At 42.4% G+C, this 20,087-nt stretch overlaps 1 protein-coding gene across 2 annotated transcripts in view; it reads right to left on the bottom strand.

Annotated features, from left to right (window-relative positions):
- The window catches only part of etv4 (ETS variant transcription factor 4), a 31,915-nt gene extending 16,455 nt beyond the window's left edge, over positions 1-15,460 (bottom strand). Inside the window, exons 1-4 of one of the 2 annotated variants that reach the window (XM_056366537.1) lie at positions 15,294-15,460; positions 14,568-14,658; positions 14,304-14,351; positions 8,785-8,838 (exon numbers count right to left, since the gene is read on the bottom strand). In XM_056366537.1, coding sequence (XP_056222512.1) covers positions 8,785-8,838; positions 14,304-14,351; positions 14,568-14,658; positions 15,294-15,350 — 250 coding nt within the window. In that variant the 5' untranslated portion in view covers positions 15,351-15,460. Of the gene's footprint in view, positions 1-8,784; positions 8,839-14,303; positions 14,352-14,567; positions 14,659-14,873; positions 15,082-15,293 lie in introns of those variants that run through there. The other variant, XM_056366538.1, reaches the window with a different exon arrangement.
- Positions 15,461-20,087: the final 4,627 nt, after the last annotated feature.

Raw genomic sequence — 20,087 nt, 5'->3', positions numbered from 1 at the left:
AAAGCTGACAGCAGAGCATCAGATTTTCTGAGGTTCACAAGAGCATGATACTAACTACACTGTGAATTTGAGATAAAGCAGAAAAAGGTCTTTATTTATTATTATATGATTATTTTACTCCCAAAATATTGATTGTTGTATGTTGTAATGAAATCAATATAAATTTATCTACAAAGTAATACATTTAGCATTAATTAAAACCAAATAACATGAATTCCACCAGAGCCAGAGGCTGATGTGGCACTGAACAGTTCGGCTAACGTCGCTACTCTGCTGATCTTTTAGCAGCTAGCTGGTGTTTCTTAAATTCTCTTGTTATTTATTCCTTATTTATGTTGACAGTGCTGAAAATGAATTCTCAACATGTTGGTTCATCAAAATTGGTGTTTTTCATTAACTATAACTTGTTCACTGGGAAACATCCAAAGTATATGCTCGTATGTCCATCCAGAAAAAACATTACACTCTTTCATTTGCACTGTATAAAACTACACAGTCACCTGACTGCTGATGTGGCTTGACCGCCATATAAAACGAAAAGCATCAAGTGGATAGAGGATAAATATAAATGTGGTAACCTAATGATTCTAATATGATGCAATGAATCATTATTTGTAAGATCCTCAACACTAAAACATTGCTGTGAGTGGATTTACCAGAATAACCACAATGACCTGATATCACTTCCTAAATTTCTTGACGGTTTTTGAGATTCACTGTTGTGCACAAATTAAGATTAAGGAGGCATGAATCACAAATGTGTGTGCACAAGTTTGAAAAAAAAAAAAAAAAGAGAAAAGATACTGATACCATTGTTTATGTGGTAAATCAAATGTCAAAACAGTCGTCACTGTTTCGACAAATATGCGTTTACAGCTATTTAGCTTTGTAGGTTTCAGGGCAGTGGAAAAATGAAGAGGAAGAGTGAGAGAAGGAGAGAGGGAAGGGAAGCGAGGCAATACAATATGATCCAGACCGTTTCGACTGCACAGTCTATCCAGTCATTCCACTGGTGCATGGAAACATGTGCTGTACATGTGTGTTTTGCTTCTCAGGTCACTGCACAATCAGGAAGACAGAGAGAGAGAGAGAGAGAGAGAGAGAGAGAGAGAGAGAGAGAGAGAGACACGCAGAGGGAGAGAAAAGCAGCTCGGCCAGCACTGACAAACTCATCCTCATCTCTGAGAGCCAACAGGCCCAAGAGTGGCTTCAGTATCTGTCTGCTCAGGGAGCCCAGGAGTGTTGGATCCATTAGTGTCTGCTCTATCTGATTTACAGGTCGTCCTCTCTCATCTGATAATGGTTCAGGCTCCTTGAATATTTAAAGAATGGTTGTCAGATACCTGCCAAACAAGCCTAACGAGATTGATGGAAAGTACAATGGTATCAGCGAGACACATGATTGGCCGGCATGGCACTGTGGCCCCTTCTCACAAATGGATTTTTTTTTTTTTTTTTTTTTTTTTCTTCTTGGCCGTTAAAACGTTTTTTGGTGCATCATATTGTGTTGGCCAACAGGATGTAGATCTGAATGACACCCATCACGGGAAAGGCAGTAGAACAGTGAATTTTGCAAACACCAAAGTTTCACTTCCCTTCCTATGACTGGAAATAGATCACAGTGTTTGTCTAAAGTTGTGGGAATGTTCTTGTTTTAACAAGTACAAGTGCTCAGCTTTATACTTAGAATGACTCCCTTGAATCTTCTCAGTGAACCCAGTATTAATCAGCATTGACAAGGGATATCAGTCATTGACTGAATCTAGTATCCTTATTTACTCTGGTTAATAGTAACCCCTAAACTTTAGGCACTATGTGTTAAAAGAGCTGTATCTCCCACACATGTCTGTCAATATTGGTGTAAACTTACTCAGATTAAATCTAAAGATCAAGAAATGTGTGACTGTCCAAATACCTGGCGATGGGGTAAGGAAAATAGAAAGTAAAAGAAAAAAAACGTAAAATGAAAGTACAAATGAGAGTTTACAGTACAGGCAATTGTAGGGGGGAAAAACACCCAAATATAATCGTAAACTTCGTGTTTCCAGGGTCTTGGTGGTATGAAGGAATCTCAGTTTTAATTGGTAAATGTTCTGACAGCTCACGTTTTCCCTATTGTCCACTTCACTTTCAATTGTGCCGCGTTGGCTTTTTATAAATGGCCATTGACCAGTCATAAATCTCACTGTCCCATTGCTGTTTAGTGGACCTGATAGAATACATCCCTGTCCCGGGACATGTGCATGAGAGGGACATCCCGTCGAAGGCGAGGGATGGATGTAATTAATCTGACACAGTATTGACTCTTTACTCTCCATCCCTCAGCCCCCAATATAGCTGTCCCCTCTTAATGTTTAATGTAGCGATCGATCCACCCCCATGCTGTTACTGAAATTATATAATGAGCTCCCACTGCCCACCAGGGTATCCTGTATGTGCCGGGTGGGTGGGTGGGTGGGTGGGGTGTGTATGTGCAGTGCTGCATTAGCTCGCCTATGTAGGAACGCATGCCTGTACGTGTTTTTCGAGCGGGCGAAATCTGCCTTATCAGAAGGAGATAACACACAGAAAGGCCCGGGACACCTTGCTTGAAATTATCAGCACACAAGCCACATCCACAGGTCTTCCTGCTCTTCTCGCAAACCCCCCACTCCACCCAGCCCACCCCCACCCCCACCCCTCTCCTCAGCCACCCTTTCACCCCATCTCAGTTCCTCGATCGGGATCTCGACCGTAATGCTTCACGGCACGTTTGACCCGCTCTTACCCCTCTCCTTCCCCTATCCGCCTTCATGTTGATTTATCTGTGCTTTATCTTTATCAAGTGATCTATCAACCCTCTCCATCTCCTCCTCCTCTCCAGGATCAGCGAGGATCGATACGGCCATATGCTGGCTCTCAGCTCGCTCCACACACCTACTACTGTCCTGTGTCAGCAGGTTACCGTAGGTCCACCCCTGCAGCCACCTCCTCCACTCACGTGCATTGTGTGTTTTGTGTGTTGATACAGACGTATGTGTGTGTGTGTGTGTCGAAATGTCAGGCTTATGAAAGTGGGGGAAAAAAGAGTTTGAATGTTGACCAAGACAGGATGGCAAATACAGCTCTTAAAAGTGTTTTGTTACAACTTGGGAGTTAATTTTCATAGCTTTGGCCATCATCTTTTTAACAGATATAACAAAATCGAACTCGCCGAAGTACCTGCCATGATCTGGGAAGACGCTGACATAGCTACAACAAAGTCAGGCCGGGAAGAAACACAAGCATTCAGACGGTTAGGCTGGTTTAAGGCTAAGGTAAGCTTGAAAAAGAACTATTCTGTGTAATGTTTCCTCCAACCATGTCTGCAGGCAGGTTGAAAAGGCCAAGGAAAGAGCAACATGCGACAGATAATGGCAAAGATTTCTCTCTGTCTTCGCCCCAAAGCTACTGATTATGCAGCACTCAGCCGTACATACGAAAAACTGGCGGTTGTTGTGTAAAGAATAAAAGAAAGAGCTTGGGAGAGAAGTTCAAATGCTGCCAACCTGGACAGCAGCTGCCTGTAGTGGAAATGCTTTTAAAATTGTTGGTTTTGGAAAGAAAAAAAAAAAAAAAAAAAAAGAAAATGACAGAAGCAGCCACCTCACTCCAATTCCACAGTGGCCGTTTAAGTAGCTGTTCGATAATCCAAACGTTTGAAGCATAGTGAAGCCTTTAGATGCAGTTTAGCCAGATTATTTAAAACACTTCATTTGGAGGTAAAACTAAAAGTGAGTGCACTTAAAATGTTGGATTAATCTTTAACTGTACGAGAAAACTGCATGCGCACAAATGTTTACAATGAGCGGTTTGGTAAATAACTCTACTGATCGCCTTTATACCCCTAATACCTTTGGCTAACCTGGAGATTTGTTTAAAAGCAAGTCTAATATTCTGATTGCGTGTGTTTCTTGACCTGTCTGCGGCACTCACTGTATTTCCACATCTCACCAAATTTGCTTGGTTTGTACAATCTTATCACTCCTGATAGGAATGATCGTTGCCTTCAACAGGCAAAATGTCCAAACAGGACTTCATCACTGCCATGTGTACTCAGTTGACACTCTCCCAGTATCTTCTTATTAGTCATTAATTCAAGTTTAACTACTGTTATTTTTATGGCCTCGCCCCTTCATTTGCACAGCATCTGTTCCTCTCTTCGGTCTCTGCTCGCTTTCAAAAGAGAGAAAAACACTCCAGCTGCAGAAAGATCAGCCGCCGTCCTCCTGGAGTAAACACGCTACTACAGACATAGAAATGCACAGACACGCATATGAGCATCACAGGGATGCACCAGTGCACACAAAAACTTTCTTTTCCACACACACACACACACACACACCTCCCTTCCACTCTCCTGTAATAAAACACACACTGCTGTCCATTCACAAAGCTATGCTGCGGACACTCGGGGCTGCGCTGCCTGGCTCAAATCCCCGCGGCCCCCTGGCTTTGACGGGGCTGTTCTGAATCAACACAGAGGAGCTCAGCTTTTACTTCCCGACTGGAAGCTGTTAAACGCCTATTACGCCACATGCCTGCCCTTTACAGACCCATTTTTTTTAAATTGGACTTGATTGACTAAAGATGAATGAATAATGCTGTAAAATAGCAATAACTTGTGCGCTGTCTTTTCTAGAATCTGACATCAAAACAAATTCAAGTTGAAAGCGTATGAAATTTGAGGCAACCAAAGATGTGGTTGGACTAAACCAAAGGAAGGAAATGCAAATAGAAAGCACGGATCTTCACCAGATAAAACAGTTGCATGCACTAAAAAAATAAATCTGAGCTCTTGGAAAAAAAAATGTTATAGTCAGATGAGAGCTGACAGAAAAACAGGCCTGTACCTCTCATAGGTGTTGTTAGTGGTGGAATAATGGCCCCCAATGTCATGAATGAATGTTCACTCCCCTTAACTCAATGTGCTGCCTCAGCCAGTCTTTCACAACCGACCCATTCATAAAACTGCAGGGCTGAAGGTTGTGTGTGTGTGTGTGTGTGTGTGTGTGTGTGTGCATGTGTGTGTGTGTGTGTGTGTGTGTGCATGCATGTGTGTGTGTGTGTGTGCATGCATGTGTGTGTGTGTGTGTGTGTGTGTGTGTGTGTGGGATCAGGCCAAGTGTGTTTAAGCGTGTGCAGGAGTAAGTGGATGAGAGTCTGTCAAAAGGAATCATCTGTTCAAGTCAGAGAAATCAACCATTTTACTCATAAGCAAAACAAAACACTGCAACAAACACACAACTCATTGAGGAAGCCTCGCCTCCCCGGAGCGAGTAAGCGAGCTGTATCCGTGCATATCTGGCAGGCACCTGGCTTGTTTTTGCGCACTTTGTTGCATAGCAGCTGTATTTTGGAAAGTGGAGAGCACAGAGTTGCATGTTTCTCTTTTCGGAGGAGAGAGGGAGTTGGGAAAGGGGGGGGGGGGCTCAATCCACCCATCGGCCCATGCTCCAAATAGGGTCTGATTGGGCCAGTTCTGATCCAGAAAAACAACCCAAACAAGAGGAAGGCTGTGAATTCATGACAAAGCAGAACACACAGAGCCAGAGAGACACACTGCTGGGAGGGTTTGGTTTGAGCTGGGTTACTGGAACTTCTCCTCTCGCTTGTTTCGTCCCCCCCCCCCCCCCCCTTCTTTGTTTTTATCTCCTTTTTCTTTATTTAGATAGATATATTCTTTCTAGTCAATCAACTTAAAATTAACTGGCAATTTTTTTTTTCTAGCCAATATGGCCAAAATGATGAGCTTTCAGCTTTTCATTTTTGAGGATTTGCTGATTTTCTTTGTCATGTTGATAGTAAATTAAAGATATTTTGGTTTTGGACTGTCTGAAAGTGCCATTTTGGACTTCATCTTTTACAATTTTCTGACATTTTATACACCAGACAATTTATCAATAATTGCATAATTATGCATACTTTACTATAAAAAGGAAATTCAGAGGAAGAACAGACGAAAAAAGATTTAATTAAGATCACATTAAAATCAAAAAGAGGAGGCAGATTTGGAAGGAGCATGTGTTCATATCTTTCTTTCTTTTTCTTCTATACACTCCTGAAGTCCCTCCCTTTTTTTTTTATCTTGCCTTCTCTCCCTTGCTTAACTTGCTCTGGTGAAAAGCACTGTAACGGCATTCTATAGCCACAACTTCCTATATAATTACTGCAATGCACAAAACTAAACAATCGTCCCACACAGGCCTGAAATCGCTGGATTAGTTCACATCTTGGAACACTCAATGTGTGTGTGAGCAGAGAGAGAGAGGGGCAAAGAGAGGTAGAGGGAAAAGGGAAAGGGGGAGGGGGAGTCCAGATTTTTAAATTCAACTTAGTTTGTACAGACACAGGAAGGGAGGGAGGGGTTTGGAGTATCCACTTGAACGGGGGGGGGGGGGGGGGGGGGGGTGTCAGAGAGGGGGGATCTGTAGTACTGTAGGGCTTTTTTATGAATGAGACCGAGGGAGAGAGCAGCCGAGGACTGAGGGAGAGAGAGGGAGAGAGAGGGAGAGAGGGGGGAAGGAGAGGCACACTTCCTCTTACGCACGCAGGGAAGAAAATTTATGAATGGGTCACATCTCTCGAGCTGCACCAAGTGTAAACAACATACTTGGACAAAGAAGAACGAGCTCTTGGCGCAAGCAGCGCCATGCTAAACGCTCCAACCCTGGCCTTTTAGTAAAAAACAGAGTGGGGACATGTTCAGACTATTTTAATTAACTATGTGCGTTATAAATTTGACTGACACCTCCATGTGTTTCCTCCCCCGAGGCGGTAAACAGACAAAGGAATCTGTCCGATGGCCCATCATCAGCCCTCAAAGGTGCTGTCAGCACCCAAAACCAAACATTAATCCTCCTCTCCTCTTGATGAGCTTTTAAGACTTCTGTGAAGGGCCAATCACAATAGTTGACTGGAAAAAAATATGGTGCGCTGTTATCACCAATGGCTCAATTACCTTTAAACACACACACACAGGCAGGTCAGCAAGTACATAAAAGTTGCATGTTTGCATAACCTTCCCTCAATGGCAGCCTGCAGACAGAGCATGCTTGTTAGCTGTGAACTAAGGCAGAATGGACCAGATGAGATAGATTTACCAGATGTGCAGGTATTGCACAATCCCTCCTTTGCCCCCACCCCACCCCACCTCCACCCTCCTCCTCTTCCCTAATCTAGCATTCCTACATGTCCCTCTGTTTTCGTGTCTCCTCTTTTGCTGTTTCGCTGGCTCCCTCTTTCTGTCTCTCCACCTCTCTGTCAACAACACCGCACCCATGCAGGTAACAACCTGACTCAGTAAACAACAATGTTTAATTTTACCAGGGTGCCGTTTTCAATGGAAGCCTCAATTATATCACGGTCACCTGGGATTAGAGCTTTGCTTTATGCTTTTTTTTTTTTTTTTTTTTTTTTTTTATGTGCTAGACTTTCCAAAACAGGTGAGTCACCTGTTTTTAAAAGCACAACCGTCTGGTTTTGTGAATGCCTTTGAGTTCAGTATGGGAAATGATGCCTTTTTATGCCTTTAATAGACCGCATAGGATGAATATATTTATAGTTGCTTGTCAGCTTCAATTTCCCATCAATCAAATCTGAATAGAGATGCTCTAACTAGACTCTGCGGCTATTGACTGTGACCAGCAGGGACACTGTCTGTCAACGCGGGAGTGTCTCTGCCGTGTATAAGTGAGCTGCCCGTCAAACCGAAGCCCCCGTGACCCTGCAAATCATACCCAGGTCAACCGTTAGCGGAGCCCTGACAGCTGATTGGCTGACAGGCCAGGGGGGTTAAGTAGACATGACCTCTGCGTGCCCCGGGGGTTCATCTGCACTTCCTCCTCTGCATTGTTTGGCGAAAACACAGTGACAATGTTGCACAGGGCATGTGTCACAGAGGGGCCGGGCAGTTGTGACCTGGAGCTGGTTAAATCACACGATGTTTACACACAAAAGACACATGGGTCTCCGTGAGAGGACGTGCCTTTGACTGGGACTGAACGCTGTCAGTTTTACTTTGGGGATGAGATTATTCTGGAGTTCTCTTTAAGTTGCTAACCCTGTCAGTGTCATTGCTAGAGACGGAGGGAGAAGCCTGCAGTGTGTTGAATGCGACAGAAAAAACAAAAAAAAACTGTTTGTGGAGCGACGCACATACTCCCACCCAGATCCTGAATCGCCATTGTCAAGACGCACAACAAAAAAGGGGAACTCATTCAAATAGCCGCTCAGTTGTGCCGCCCAGGAATTTGCTTTTCCATTTTACACCTTCCGATGTGCACAAAGGGCTAACTTTGTACCTGGGCCCTGAATAAATTTTTTTTTTTTTTACCGGTTTCCTGTGCCGTACCCATTCAGCTTTTCAAAGGCATGCAAATGGATGACAGCAGCACATAACGCCGGCATCCAAATTCACGTCATGACCGGCTCATTAGGCCTTCTGTTTTCTGCATAGCTTTGTCTGCCAGAGAGATTACTGTAACATCAGCGAGTTACAGTATCCCCGCGTAAGCCTCCGGCAGTTTCACAGCCAAAATTTGACCTCCGCTTTCATTCTCACTTTCTCATGACATGCATACTTGAGCTGGACTTGCATGAGCAGGCCAACTGACCAAATACGGGTGAGACAGCTCTCAATACATGGATCAATATCTGACTAAAGAAAAAAAGAAAACAAAGATCTAATGTGTGCAATACACAGTAGAGTCAGAAAAACAGATATTTTTGACAAATTGAGAGGACACAGAAATAGAAAGTACTCACAGTTCTCAGAATGGAAATCAGGAACAAATTGCTCGTCACTGTCAGGAACCTGAGCTGAAATTAGGAGACAAAAAAAAAAAAACAACCATAATTTTAACATTATTATTATATTTTAGACAAAATCTGACCTTTCCCTTTCCTCCCGCATTCTGTCTTTTTTTTCTGTTACTTGAAATCAGTCAGAGCCTGGCTGGGCTTCATCCAGGTGACCTTCACAGCACTTTTCTTCTCCATAGATCAATACATAAGAACATGGAGCTCTTGAGCGGCATCACACATGTTGACCTGCCAACCTGCTTCCATGTGGCTTTAACATTTCTTGGTAGTATAGACATTTGAGTTAGAGATTTCAGCCAATGTAAAAACTGACCACATTGACTGATGCCCCCCCCCCCCCCCACACACACACACACACAGACGATAAATCCTATTCTACTTTTTTGTCCACCCAAACTAGTGAAACATCTACATGCTAACGGTCAAGTCCCACTGTAGAAATCCAGACGGCTTAAACAGGCTGTTCTGGCTACACAAGTGAGGAAATCTGTCAGCGGGTGTGACAAACTAGCAGCACCGTCACAAGACGTACAGGGACTAGATTGTCTAACAATGTAAAAGCAGTCTGGATTTCATCTGCTGCATGGGCGAGGAATCACTCTCGGAGTCAAACTGGAAGCGGATACAGAGAACAAGGAAACAGGACTAAAAGCAAGAGGAGAAGCGGGGGAGTGAGATGAAAGAAAGTTAAGGTTAAAGCACTTCTTGTCAAATGGCTCCTATCAGCTGTGAATTAATGTGTTTTCTATGGAGCAAAGATTTGATAACACTACTGTTCCTGTTAAGACATAGAAACCGGTCATATATCAACCAACATCATATCGAGTTCAAGGCTGTGATGCTTAAAGATCTCATATTTTACACTTCTACCGTGTTTCATTTAAAGTGTTGATCCATAAGAACATATATTTGTGCTTTTAAGAACCAAAAACCATGCTTCTCTCTGCAGCTCTAGTTAACAACAGGTCAGCTCTGAGCCTCTCTTCTGATTGGCTGATTCTCTTTCTGTTTTCTGAATGATCTAATAAAAATGTAGCAGATTTCAGGTTAACATGTAGAGAAACCAAATCCTGCATGGTTGGATGGTGGGTCCATGTGGGCTTGGCTGAAAGGGGTGACTGCCTGACGGCTGGTTTTAAGGCTCAGTCTCTGAATACAGGCTGTGTGCATTTCTCTGTGGACTGCTTTATAATCAAACAACACATGGACATCTATCTTTATAGAATTTGGGACCTTTAAAATATGCATGTCTCGGAAACAACATACAGTCGGTTTACAATGATTTGTAAAAACAGGCGAGTCCATACGGTGATATCTTATATGTGTGTGTGATATCTTGATTTGATCAATAATTACTTGCAGTGGTGCATAGTTTCAGTTGCCCTGATCAGGCACTCTCTCATAATGAAACTCATCTAGGATCTAACTGAAAAAGCAGAGTCAGTGATGCCAAGCCCAGGTGCAGCAGAGCTAGACAGACACTATTGTATGCCTCTTTTTTCTTTTTTTTTTTTTTAGGAATCCAAACCCATTCACAATTGTCCCGTTGGAGCTTTGGACTCTGAGTCACACAAATAGGTTAGAAAAGCCCAACTCATTTGACTGCCAACACCCTAACAGGGGTGAGGAGGTCAGATTCACCCACTGAGGAATGAGCTCACTGGCATTACATGCTACCTTTTGAGTTAACGGCCAAAAACGCAGAAATGCAGAGCAGGACCGGGGCTAGCAAACCTTTCAACCTGGCACTCCTCCAGCTCCACAGGTTTCTGGCTTTTTTAAAAAGTGTTTCCATTGTTTGGGAGTCACACTTGCGTCATGGTACAAGCTAACTGGAAGGGAAAAGTTGATGGCTATCATTAAATAGCATGAATGCAATCAGGGGCATAATGGGCTACGAAACAAAATGGCACCACATGGCAGGTACTTCAACTCCATTCACTCACTAAAAATAAACAAATACATAATAGAACTTCCATTTAGAAGTATCTCCATATTATTCTCTAAAAGTAGATGCCAACCAACCACAGCTTTTGATTGTAACCTCACTCAAGACTCAAAATCTCACCCAGCATTCAACCTTACTGGCCTCTCCTCTCTCAGTTCATCCTCTGATACAGTTTCCAGACAATGATACACAAGACAGAAACCAAAACTCAGAGAGAGAGAGAGCGAGAGCGAGAGAGCAACAGACACAGAGGACAAAAAGAGGAAATAAGAAATTCAAATCCACTTTCTTGTCGTCACACTCCTCCTTCCTGTGCAGAGGAAACCGGATGACGACGTTTTGGAGCATGTTCAGATAAATTACATTGATTTCTTACATAACGCCGCATCCTGTGGCCTACTATACCATAATAATATTACCCCCTTTTAAATTTTCGCTCTTTTAGCCTCAGGGGAGGGGAGAGAAATAAAACTGCTGTATGAAACAAAGCAGGGGCCAATATTTAGTTGTGCAGACCCAACAATCAATCACTTCCACTAGTTTCAACATGTCCAGAGTGGAACATGCTGGACCTCATAAAAGACGCAGGAGAAAAGAAACACGGGTGATGACCATCAGACATGATCGCAACCCCCCCCCCGGTGTGCATGTTTGCGTCTGTACACTTTCCTGTGCGTGTATGAGCGCTTGCATGTGTATCTGATTTGTTTCCAGGAACACCTCGTCAGGGGCTTTGAGATGCAAGTCAGCACAAGAAGGAAAGTGTGTTTATACGAGCACAGACGCATGTTCTCCCTGATGCTTCCAGGCACCTTGAATGACTTTTTTTTTTTTTTTTTTCTCTCAGTGGGAGATCCTGGGCGGAGCTAAGCAGCTTCAGTCATATAAACCTAAAGGCCAAAATGAGACAAGATGTGACAAGCTCCTGAACTCCTGCCATTCAGTACTTCACCCCTTCTGTCTCTCTCTGGCTTCCGCTCTCCTTTGGCAAAAAAAAAAAAAAAAAAAAAAAAAACTCCCTTCAGCTAACCAGCTTTTACAATCTTGGTGAATCCCTCACAACTGCAATCAGTCATGATAAGGTCTTTAATTAATGCAACAGGAAAGGAGAGGTCTTAGCCGGGGAAGCTGAAAACAAGCCAGTACTTAGGGTTAAGTAACACTTTGATAAAGTTACACTTCCATCTTTCTGTCCTGCTCCTTCCTTTTATTTTTGACTTGAGTCGACAATAAGCTACCACCCAATTTGTTAAGTCAGTACACAACATATTTCCCTTTAAAGAGGTGGTTCATCAAAGTTTCTATACTTTCTGAACGATATTTAAATTAATTTTCATTCATTCAAATAGTTTTGGTTTTATTTGTCCGGGATTTGAAATACTGTTTCTGCTGCCACCAGTACACAGTGGAGGTGAGTGTAATGTAGATGGTGGCCTCCACAAATATGACAAATGGCATTTCAAACAACCTCTTCGAAACCTTCTGCCCCCGCTGCTCTACGACATCCAGGGAACATGCTGTCATCAGAGTTCATACTGACTGAAAGTAGTTCCAGTGAAAACTGACCACAGTGAAATCTGTGGCTTCTTCCCCAGAAAAAGACTTTTCTTTTTTTTTTTCTTTTTTTTAAGTTTTCAGCGCTATAAACAGAATTTTATTCACCATCATTGTAGTGGAATATCTCACAACCTTTTTTTTGGGGGGGGGGGTGGACTAATCCTTTAAGGATGGCCTTTATAGCTAAAATCTGTGAATACAAATAGGATCCAACTTTGAAGCAACACCCATTGTTGCCGTTTTATTGGCTCTGGCTCTTTGTCTTTGTCTGCGTGAGACGCTGGTGTGAAGTGAACTTGCTGGTGTTTGACGCTGCATGTGAAAAGGCGAGAAGGCTGATGTGCATACAGCACTGTTTGTCATAAACAGTGACCGCTCAGGGAGTGGGCTCAATTTAAATGTCTGTCTGGTCTTAAGACAGATGCGACCACTTCCACAGTGTCACTGATTGAAATCACCTCACCTCCCTATATTAGCTGACCTGTTGTGTTCTATGCATGACCTAAAGTCAACACTGAGACTCATTGTACTGTTTAAATGTGACATAAGCAATTCCTCATCATTAGAAATATTATGAAATTCTGCTGTAGCGATAAGAGAGCACCACCCACACACTTCATACAGTATGCACTTCATTAAAACAGCATTTACAAAGACAAATCTCTGCCATAAATTTAAGATTTCCTCCAGACATATAAAAAGCACTCTGCCTGAAATATTAATCTGTATAGATTCTTTTCACAAATAATGAATCTTGTTAAAAAAAATCTCAAATCTATCTATTTTCTTATCCCTTTTGAACAATCTATGAATATGCAAGTATTTTTCATTTCAAAACTTTAACTCTGAGACACAAGACGTCTCCCACTTCACTCAAAAGTCCACTCTCAGTGTGTATAAGTTGCATATCGGACCACAACTGGCTCATAACTTGTCATGATGTCACAAAATTGCTTTTACATGCAGTCTTTAAACTGAGATTTAAGGTGAGCACAGACAAACGTTTCTCTCCTCAGCAGATGAAATGTGAGAATGGCCGTATAACTCTGGACGTGCATCATACTGCACAGCGAAGGTCAAACAGACAAGTCAAGTAACAATAAGCAAAAATGCATTTTTGAGAGGAAGGGGGGGGGGGCTTTAAACAGGGTTCATTCAGGTTAGACTATAAACGTCAAAAATGAGTGGAGTTTCCCTTTAAACCTCCACATCAAAGCACATCAAAGCAACCAACACAACAAAATTCACACCTCCTGGTGCAATTCTCATTTTAGACCCACTGTCTTGCCACTGTTGGCCTCCAGATTAGCACCAAAAACAGGCACAATGACTCACGGCTTGTGTTGCCCCCCCCTTTGCATCCTGACATACAGTATAATTACTCTATTAGGGCTCATGTCATCATTGCAATTATTAAGTCTACAAGCTGACAATTGCCTCTGACTGGGCCTCATTTCATCGCTATGTGCCTTTGAGTGACACAAGCCAAATAGCCTGTTTGTTTGCATTGGCTGCTGGCTGGCAAGCATACTGCATGCCAACATGGCCAAAATAGGACATGCTCAAAGCTAATAATGTCCCGTCTGTGTTCTCTCTGGCCTTTTTTTTTTTTTTTGCAGTGTTGTATGGTTTATGAGCATGTGTGTTGCATCAGAAAGTTTGGGCTTCCCAACAACAGTCTACACAGCAACATCTTTTTCATTTTTTTCCCCTCCACCAAAGCCAAAGATTTATGAGAAACAACTTCAATAAAAGTGCATTAATGAAACTTTGTTGTTTCACTGTTGTACTGACAGAAAACCTGGAAGCTCCTAGGCTTCTGTGTTCACCAGTCTTTCCAGACAGACACACCGCCAACAACCTTCATGACTGTCATAAATGGTGGACATAATCACATAAGAAGCATAAATTTGGGGGGGGGAGAGAGAAAAAAAATCAGCCAGGAGGCATTTCTCACCTTCTGTGAGCCATGTCTCTTGGAGTTGGCTTAAATCCTGGAAGAGGTCTGAAGAGAGAGAAAGAAATACAATCAATACACTGCAGATTGACAAGCTGACAGCTCAGTAGACTTATTGCTTACTAATATGTGTCTTAACCCCATGATATTTAAATACAGTTACTAAGATACAAACTGGCATTGCCTGGGGTTCATAGACCGTGATGTAAACATGTGTCATGTAAAGAGACTAGAGGCCAAAATCGTGAACTTCCACTACTTTACCTTCAGATTCCTGAGGGGGTAATTCTGTGTCCATGTATTTCCTTTTCGCTGCCATCAACAGTCTATTTAGGGGCCCATTTCCTTGCGACTTCTGCAAAACCCATAGATTTTAAAAGAGAGGAGAAGTGAGAAACAAGACTCCATTTCCAACACATTAGTGTCGAAACAGATAATTCCATGTTTAGCTGTGGCGTGGAGAGAGAAAAAAAAACACAACTAAAAGTGATGCAGGAGCTAACCACTTCTGATGTAAATAACAACATTTAAGTTGTAATAATTTGTAATGGGTTACAAACGGGAGCCTACTGCAGCTAAAGGTGAACACCGGGCTCCTTAGAAAACAACACATTTCTCAGTTGTGGAGGAGATCTTGGAAAAACAAACGCGCTGTTTGCGTCTGAAGAAAGTGACCATTTGGCACCACACTGACACGCTCTACAACCGAACTATCCCACTGGAAAAACATTTTTAAATGCACCACTTGCTATGCTTCACTTTAGGAGGATTTTGTGGTAGTTTTGAGCGGGGGTAAGGAATTGTTTTCTATCGCGCACACACACATACACAGCTGCTTCAGCAAAAAAAAAAAACTCGTGCAAGCAGACGCGAGACGACAGAGAGATAAAGCCCGGTAGTCGAGTCATTAAAAAGCACGCACACATTTTTTTTTTTTTTTTTTTTTTTTACAAAAGCACTGAAGTAACAGAAGAGTTCATCCATACGTACATTTGCTAAAGTGTAAGGCACTTGCTGGTCCAAATATCCATCCATCTTATAATCCATCCGTTAACCGTTTGTGGTCATTTAGGCTGAAGTGAGTGAGATCCACGCAGCCTGCACAGAGAGGAGGGAGCGTTGCTTGTGAATGGAGCTGCGTGGAGGCTGCATGCATAATGAGCTCCATTCACAAAAAATGCCGAGGGGAAGTGATGGCAAGTGATTACCCAGCGGGCTGCTGAACTCTTTACAAATCTCTTTTGTGTGTGTGTGTGTGTGTGTGTGTATGTGACAGACAGCTCGTCACATTTACCTACAAGTTTCAGGTGAAGCTAGTTTTGCACCTCGAGAAACTATTTTCCCTTACTTTTTTTTTGTAGAATAATTCTGTTTTTTTGGGGTTTATTTTGCGCTTTCTGTTTTAAAAACATGTCATAAAGCGCGTACCCGATGAATAATGAGCGTTATTTACTGGCCTGTTCTGTTTCTTGGGCTTTTTGCCACGTCTGCCCAGATTGCCAGGCTCCACTTTCTTTAGGAAACAGTCCAGCTCTGAAACTGTGAAGGGAAACAGATGTTGCGTTTTAGTCGAGTCACAGCAACAAAACCAAACCCTGTTAAAGATAAAAGATAACTGACATTCGCAGTTAAGAGTGAGTTTGAATGAGTCTCTACTGAAGTGGGGTGACTTTAGAGCGCCAGCTGTGCTGTCATTTCTCGAACAGACATGATTTGGGGATAATAGGGAGACTTGCTTTTCTAGCTCGGGCCAGAGAAGGCTCGTGATTGGTGGATTTCCTCTTTCAAGGGCTCGAATTTCTTACCATTGTCCGCATGAATACACTGACTTATGAATGAAGTCTCGGTTCCTTCAGCGAGCCAATCAGAAGTCTGGTAACCGGGATCCTAGCAACGGTGGGCGGAGCTTGTGCTACAGCAGCCAATCATCTCCCGGCAGACTGTAGGCTTTTATACTGGATTTTCCAGTTGTTTTTCATTCACAAAAAAGAGAGAGGGAAAGTTAGAAAAAAAGAGAAAAACTTCCATTCATAAAAACCTGCCCTGGCACGAAAAGTCCTGACATGTTTTTCTTTTCCTGCCCGGACAAACTCAAAGAACCTCACTTTGTTTACCTCATTTCATGTCTCTGCCTCCACCACTAATGACAAGCAGTGATCGCAGCCAGGCAGGAAAAAGTGGCCCTACCTCTGCAGGAGACCTGTACATCAAAACTGACGTAAATCTGCTCAGGAATATTCACTCCTACATTCTTGTGGTTTTAAGTCTACGCCACACAAAACCAACAGGATTTAAAGTTCTCCACGAAGCTTTGTACACAAGACCAACAGAATGGTGAGAGGCTTGTTGCTTATTGAAATTAAACTGTCTAACTACAGCCAAAAGGAGCAGAAGCAGGAAACAAGGCTGTGATGGGATCTGAGTTTGGTTTCAGTGGCCTGGTGATTGAGATTCAGAGACAGGGACAATAAGGAGTTTCAGAGCATGTGCACTGTCCTCTTCTTCCTCTCTATTCTGTTGATATCTAATTCAATATCCATAACAGGTGATGCTGCACATGTTATTTCCTGCTTAATGATATTTAGATGCACATTTAGATGTACACAACAGGCTATAAATATTACATCAACCCTGCTCTGTGCAGCCAGCACTGAGTGGACTGGCTCGAGGATATTACAAAAGTAGATCATTATAGTTGTTTAGTAGTTGTTTCATTCAATTTAAGGCACTACATAAACTCTATGTACACGCCTAGTAGCTGCTTAGAGATAGAATAAGAAGCTCCAACATCCGGAGGGAACTCGAAGTAAAGCTGCTGTTCCTTGAAGTTGACAGGAGCCAGTTGAGGTGGTTCAGGCATCTGATCAGGATGCCTCCTGGGCACCCTCTATTGGAAGTCTTCCAGGCACATCCAACTGGTAGGAGACCCCAGGGCAGACCCAGAACACGAGAGAGATTATATATATCTCATGTGACATGGGAACACCTCGGGGTCCCCCAGGAGGAGCTGGAAAACATTGCTGGGGAGAGAGACCCTGGATAAGTGGCAGAAAATGTCTTGTTGGATGGATGGATAGAGGGACTTTATACACTCTTCTGTACGCATATAGACTAAAACACTGGTTCCCTCAGAAAGTGTCTCACAGGGCCACATGAATCAATAGAGGAGGGTAAAGTCACTCTTTGGTTGAACTCTACAATAAGGCCGTAACCTGGGGTCAAGTGAAAAACATCAGAAACCGCTGCAATGAACTCAAAGATAAATTGAAAGTCCTAATTAGAAAACATTAGCATACTAACATGCTAAATTTAGATGGTGAACATGGTACATCATGAACATCACACCCTCTACACGTCTGCATAGCGTTGTCATTGTGAGCATGTTGGCACACTGATGATAGCTTTTATCCCAAGGCTAAATTACTTAAAGGGGCTATTTGTAAGTTTTGCTATTTCCACATAGCTAGCGTTAGCATTAACAGCTGTTTACCTACTAGTTTAGAAGAAACGTTGCCAGTTCAGCATCAAACTTGATTCCTCCCCTGTCACCAGAGTTGGACTTTTTTTCTCCTGAAGTTTGCATGCTAACCAGCTAGCCCCGGCCCGTCTCATCCCTTTCCGATAGTGACTCACTGCAGCCTCTAACCTCGCCCGAAGATGTAGCGCCGCTCAGTGCATATTATAACCAGAGACAGTAGAGAAACCGAAACGCTTCATTTCCGATTATTTCCTGTATCTGTGTGACGTGGGTTGGGGCGGGGAGGTGGAGACCGGAAGCAGGTCTGAGTCTGTTCGTTCCAATGGGTGAAATGAACGAGATCACAGATTATCACCGATTCTTTCGCTCCATAGTCACCGAAATAAATATTGGACCCAATAAACGTTGTAAATTACATTTTTCAAACGAACAGATCAGGAGAAAATTAACTTTATTCGAGACCTGCCTCTGTCTCGGTGCAATACTCTCACGAGATCTGTCGACTGCTGACATCGTTTGCCAACCGATAACCAGATGTTTAGATGGACCAGAATGACTTACTTATACGTGAAACCATGGATTAAACTTTAAAACTTAAATAAAACATGTTTCATTGCTTAACAATTGCTAAAACAGATTATTAGCCTATTAAACTGACATGATTTTGCATTGGGCTGATCAGATGTCGTTAGTAGATAAAAACAGCGGCAAAAAAGGCGCAAATTTGTACTGTATCCGTGTTGTATTGTCTATTGTTGTATTCTTTTGGCAGGGACAAGTAATCCATCAGCTAGTGTTAAAATTGCCCGAGCTTTGTGCAGCAATAGGCTTTAATAACTAGAAAAACGCATCTGTCTTTTCTTTCCCAGAGACATGGATAGATTTTAATATTAGCTACTGTCACACTTCATGCCAGTTGCCTTGGCATGAGGGAGGGGTTGGGGGACAACGCCCACTTAGGAAACCGGAACTGTGTCCCATTTCATACCGGTGGTGCTGCCTGTAATGCGGTATCTTCTGTAGAGAGGATCCTTGTTATAACCTATTGTTTTGTAAACGATACAATGGCCGAAGCTCTTGCCAAGCCACAATCACCTCCCGGCAAGAAACTGCATTTGGTGGCAGAGAAAACTTACAAATAGCCCCTTTAGGTGATCTCTCTCTTTTTGTTGTAGGCTATTTAGCTGCATATAGATTTTTATTTTTTTTTTGTCTAGTTCACACGTATAGGTTTAAGATTCTATGATTTGATTTAGTCTTTTATGACCATGTTGAAAACATGTGTTCGAACTGGATTGGCATGTTTTTTACAACAAAAAAAAAATAAAGAAAGAGGAAGTATTTAGCCAGACTCCTTCAAATGAAACAGTCAAAGGAGGAAAAATCAGTCCTTAGTTGAATTGCTCAATATTTTTTCCACACTACAAGCAGAACCTGTGATGAAGGGTCATAAGCCACAAAGGACAGAGTTTGCTATTCTGAGACCTCCTTCTTAAGAGCTAGGAGAAAAATTATAGAAAGAGCTTCTGCTGATGGTTAGATTCCCCCTGTATTTGGGGACTCAAGATTATTGTATTGTAACCACACAGTATTGACAAATTCCTGCCTTGGCAAAAAAAGAAAATTGCACGTGGTAACCCACGTGACACGAAAGGATGTCAGCTGTTTGGGCATGAAATTCAACATTTTCCATTTAAAAATGCCTTTTTTTTTTTTTTTTTTTTTACTTATGAATCATCTCCCTCTCTCTATGCGAAATTAACTTCTCACATGTGAAAAATATTGATATGATTTCAAGTCAATAAAAGAAAGTTTCTCATGTGGAAACACATCCCCTCTCGCCTCGGTCCAGTGTCACTTTTCATCCGTGAGTCAAAAGTTTTACGTCTGAACTGTCACATGTGATCTCAAACAGAATTCAACGTGAAAAGAAAGTGGACTTCTGAAACGCGGCACGTGTTTGAGAAGCACATGTGTTTTTAATTCACATGCGGTTGACATCTTTAAATGAAAGGGGGCAGAAACAGCCCGTGTTAAATACCTACACTGTGATACACCTACCTCTACTATAGTGCTGATGCAGCCTACACAAGATTTACAACTTCTTTAGATCCTTTACGATGAATTGGAATCTTAAAGAACATAGACTCCGGCCATAGATCACCTCCCATGTATTTCATTTACAGTACACACACACAACACAGTACTGAAATGCATTGTGAAATCTATTGTAATAGTCATCCACTCTTGTGTCTAATATAGCTTTGTCAGCAGAGAGATAAGTACTGACAGAGACAGAGGGGAGA

Source organism: Seriola aureovittata, chromosome 21 (genome assembly GCF_021018895.1).
Source record: "Seriola aureovittata isolate HTS-2021-v1 ecotype China chromosome 21, ASM2101889v1, whole genome shotgun sequence".
NCBI classification, from domain to species: domain Eukaryota; kingdom Metazoa; phylum Chordata; class Actinopteri; order Carangiformes; family Carangidae; genus Seriola; species Seriola aureovittata.
The sequence above is the reverse complement of the archived record's forward strand: the minus strand, read 5'-3'. Positions and strand labels throughout refer to the sequence as shown.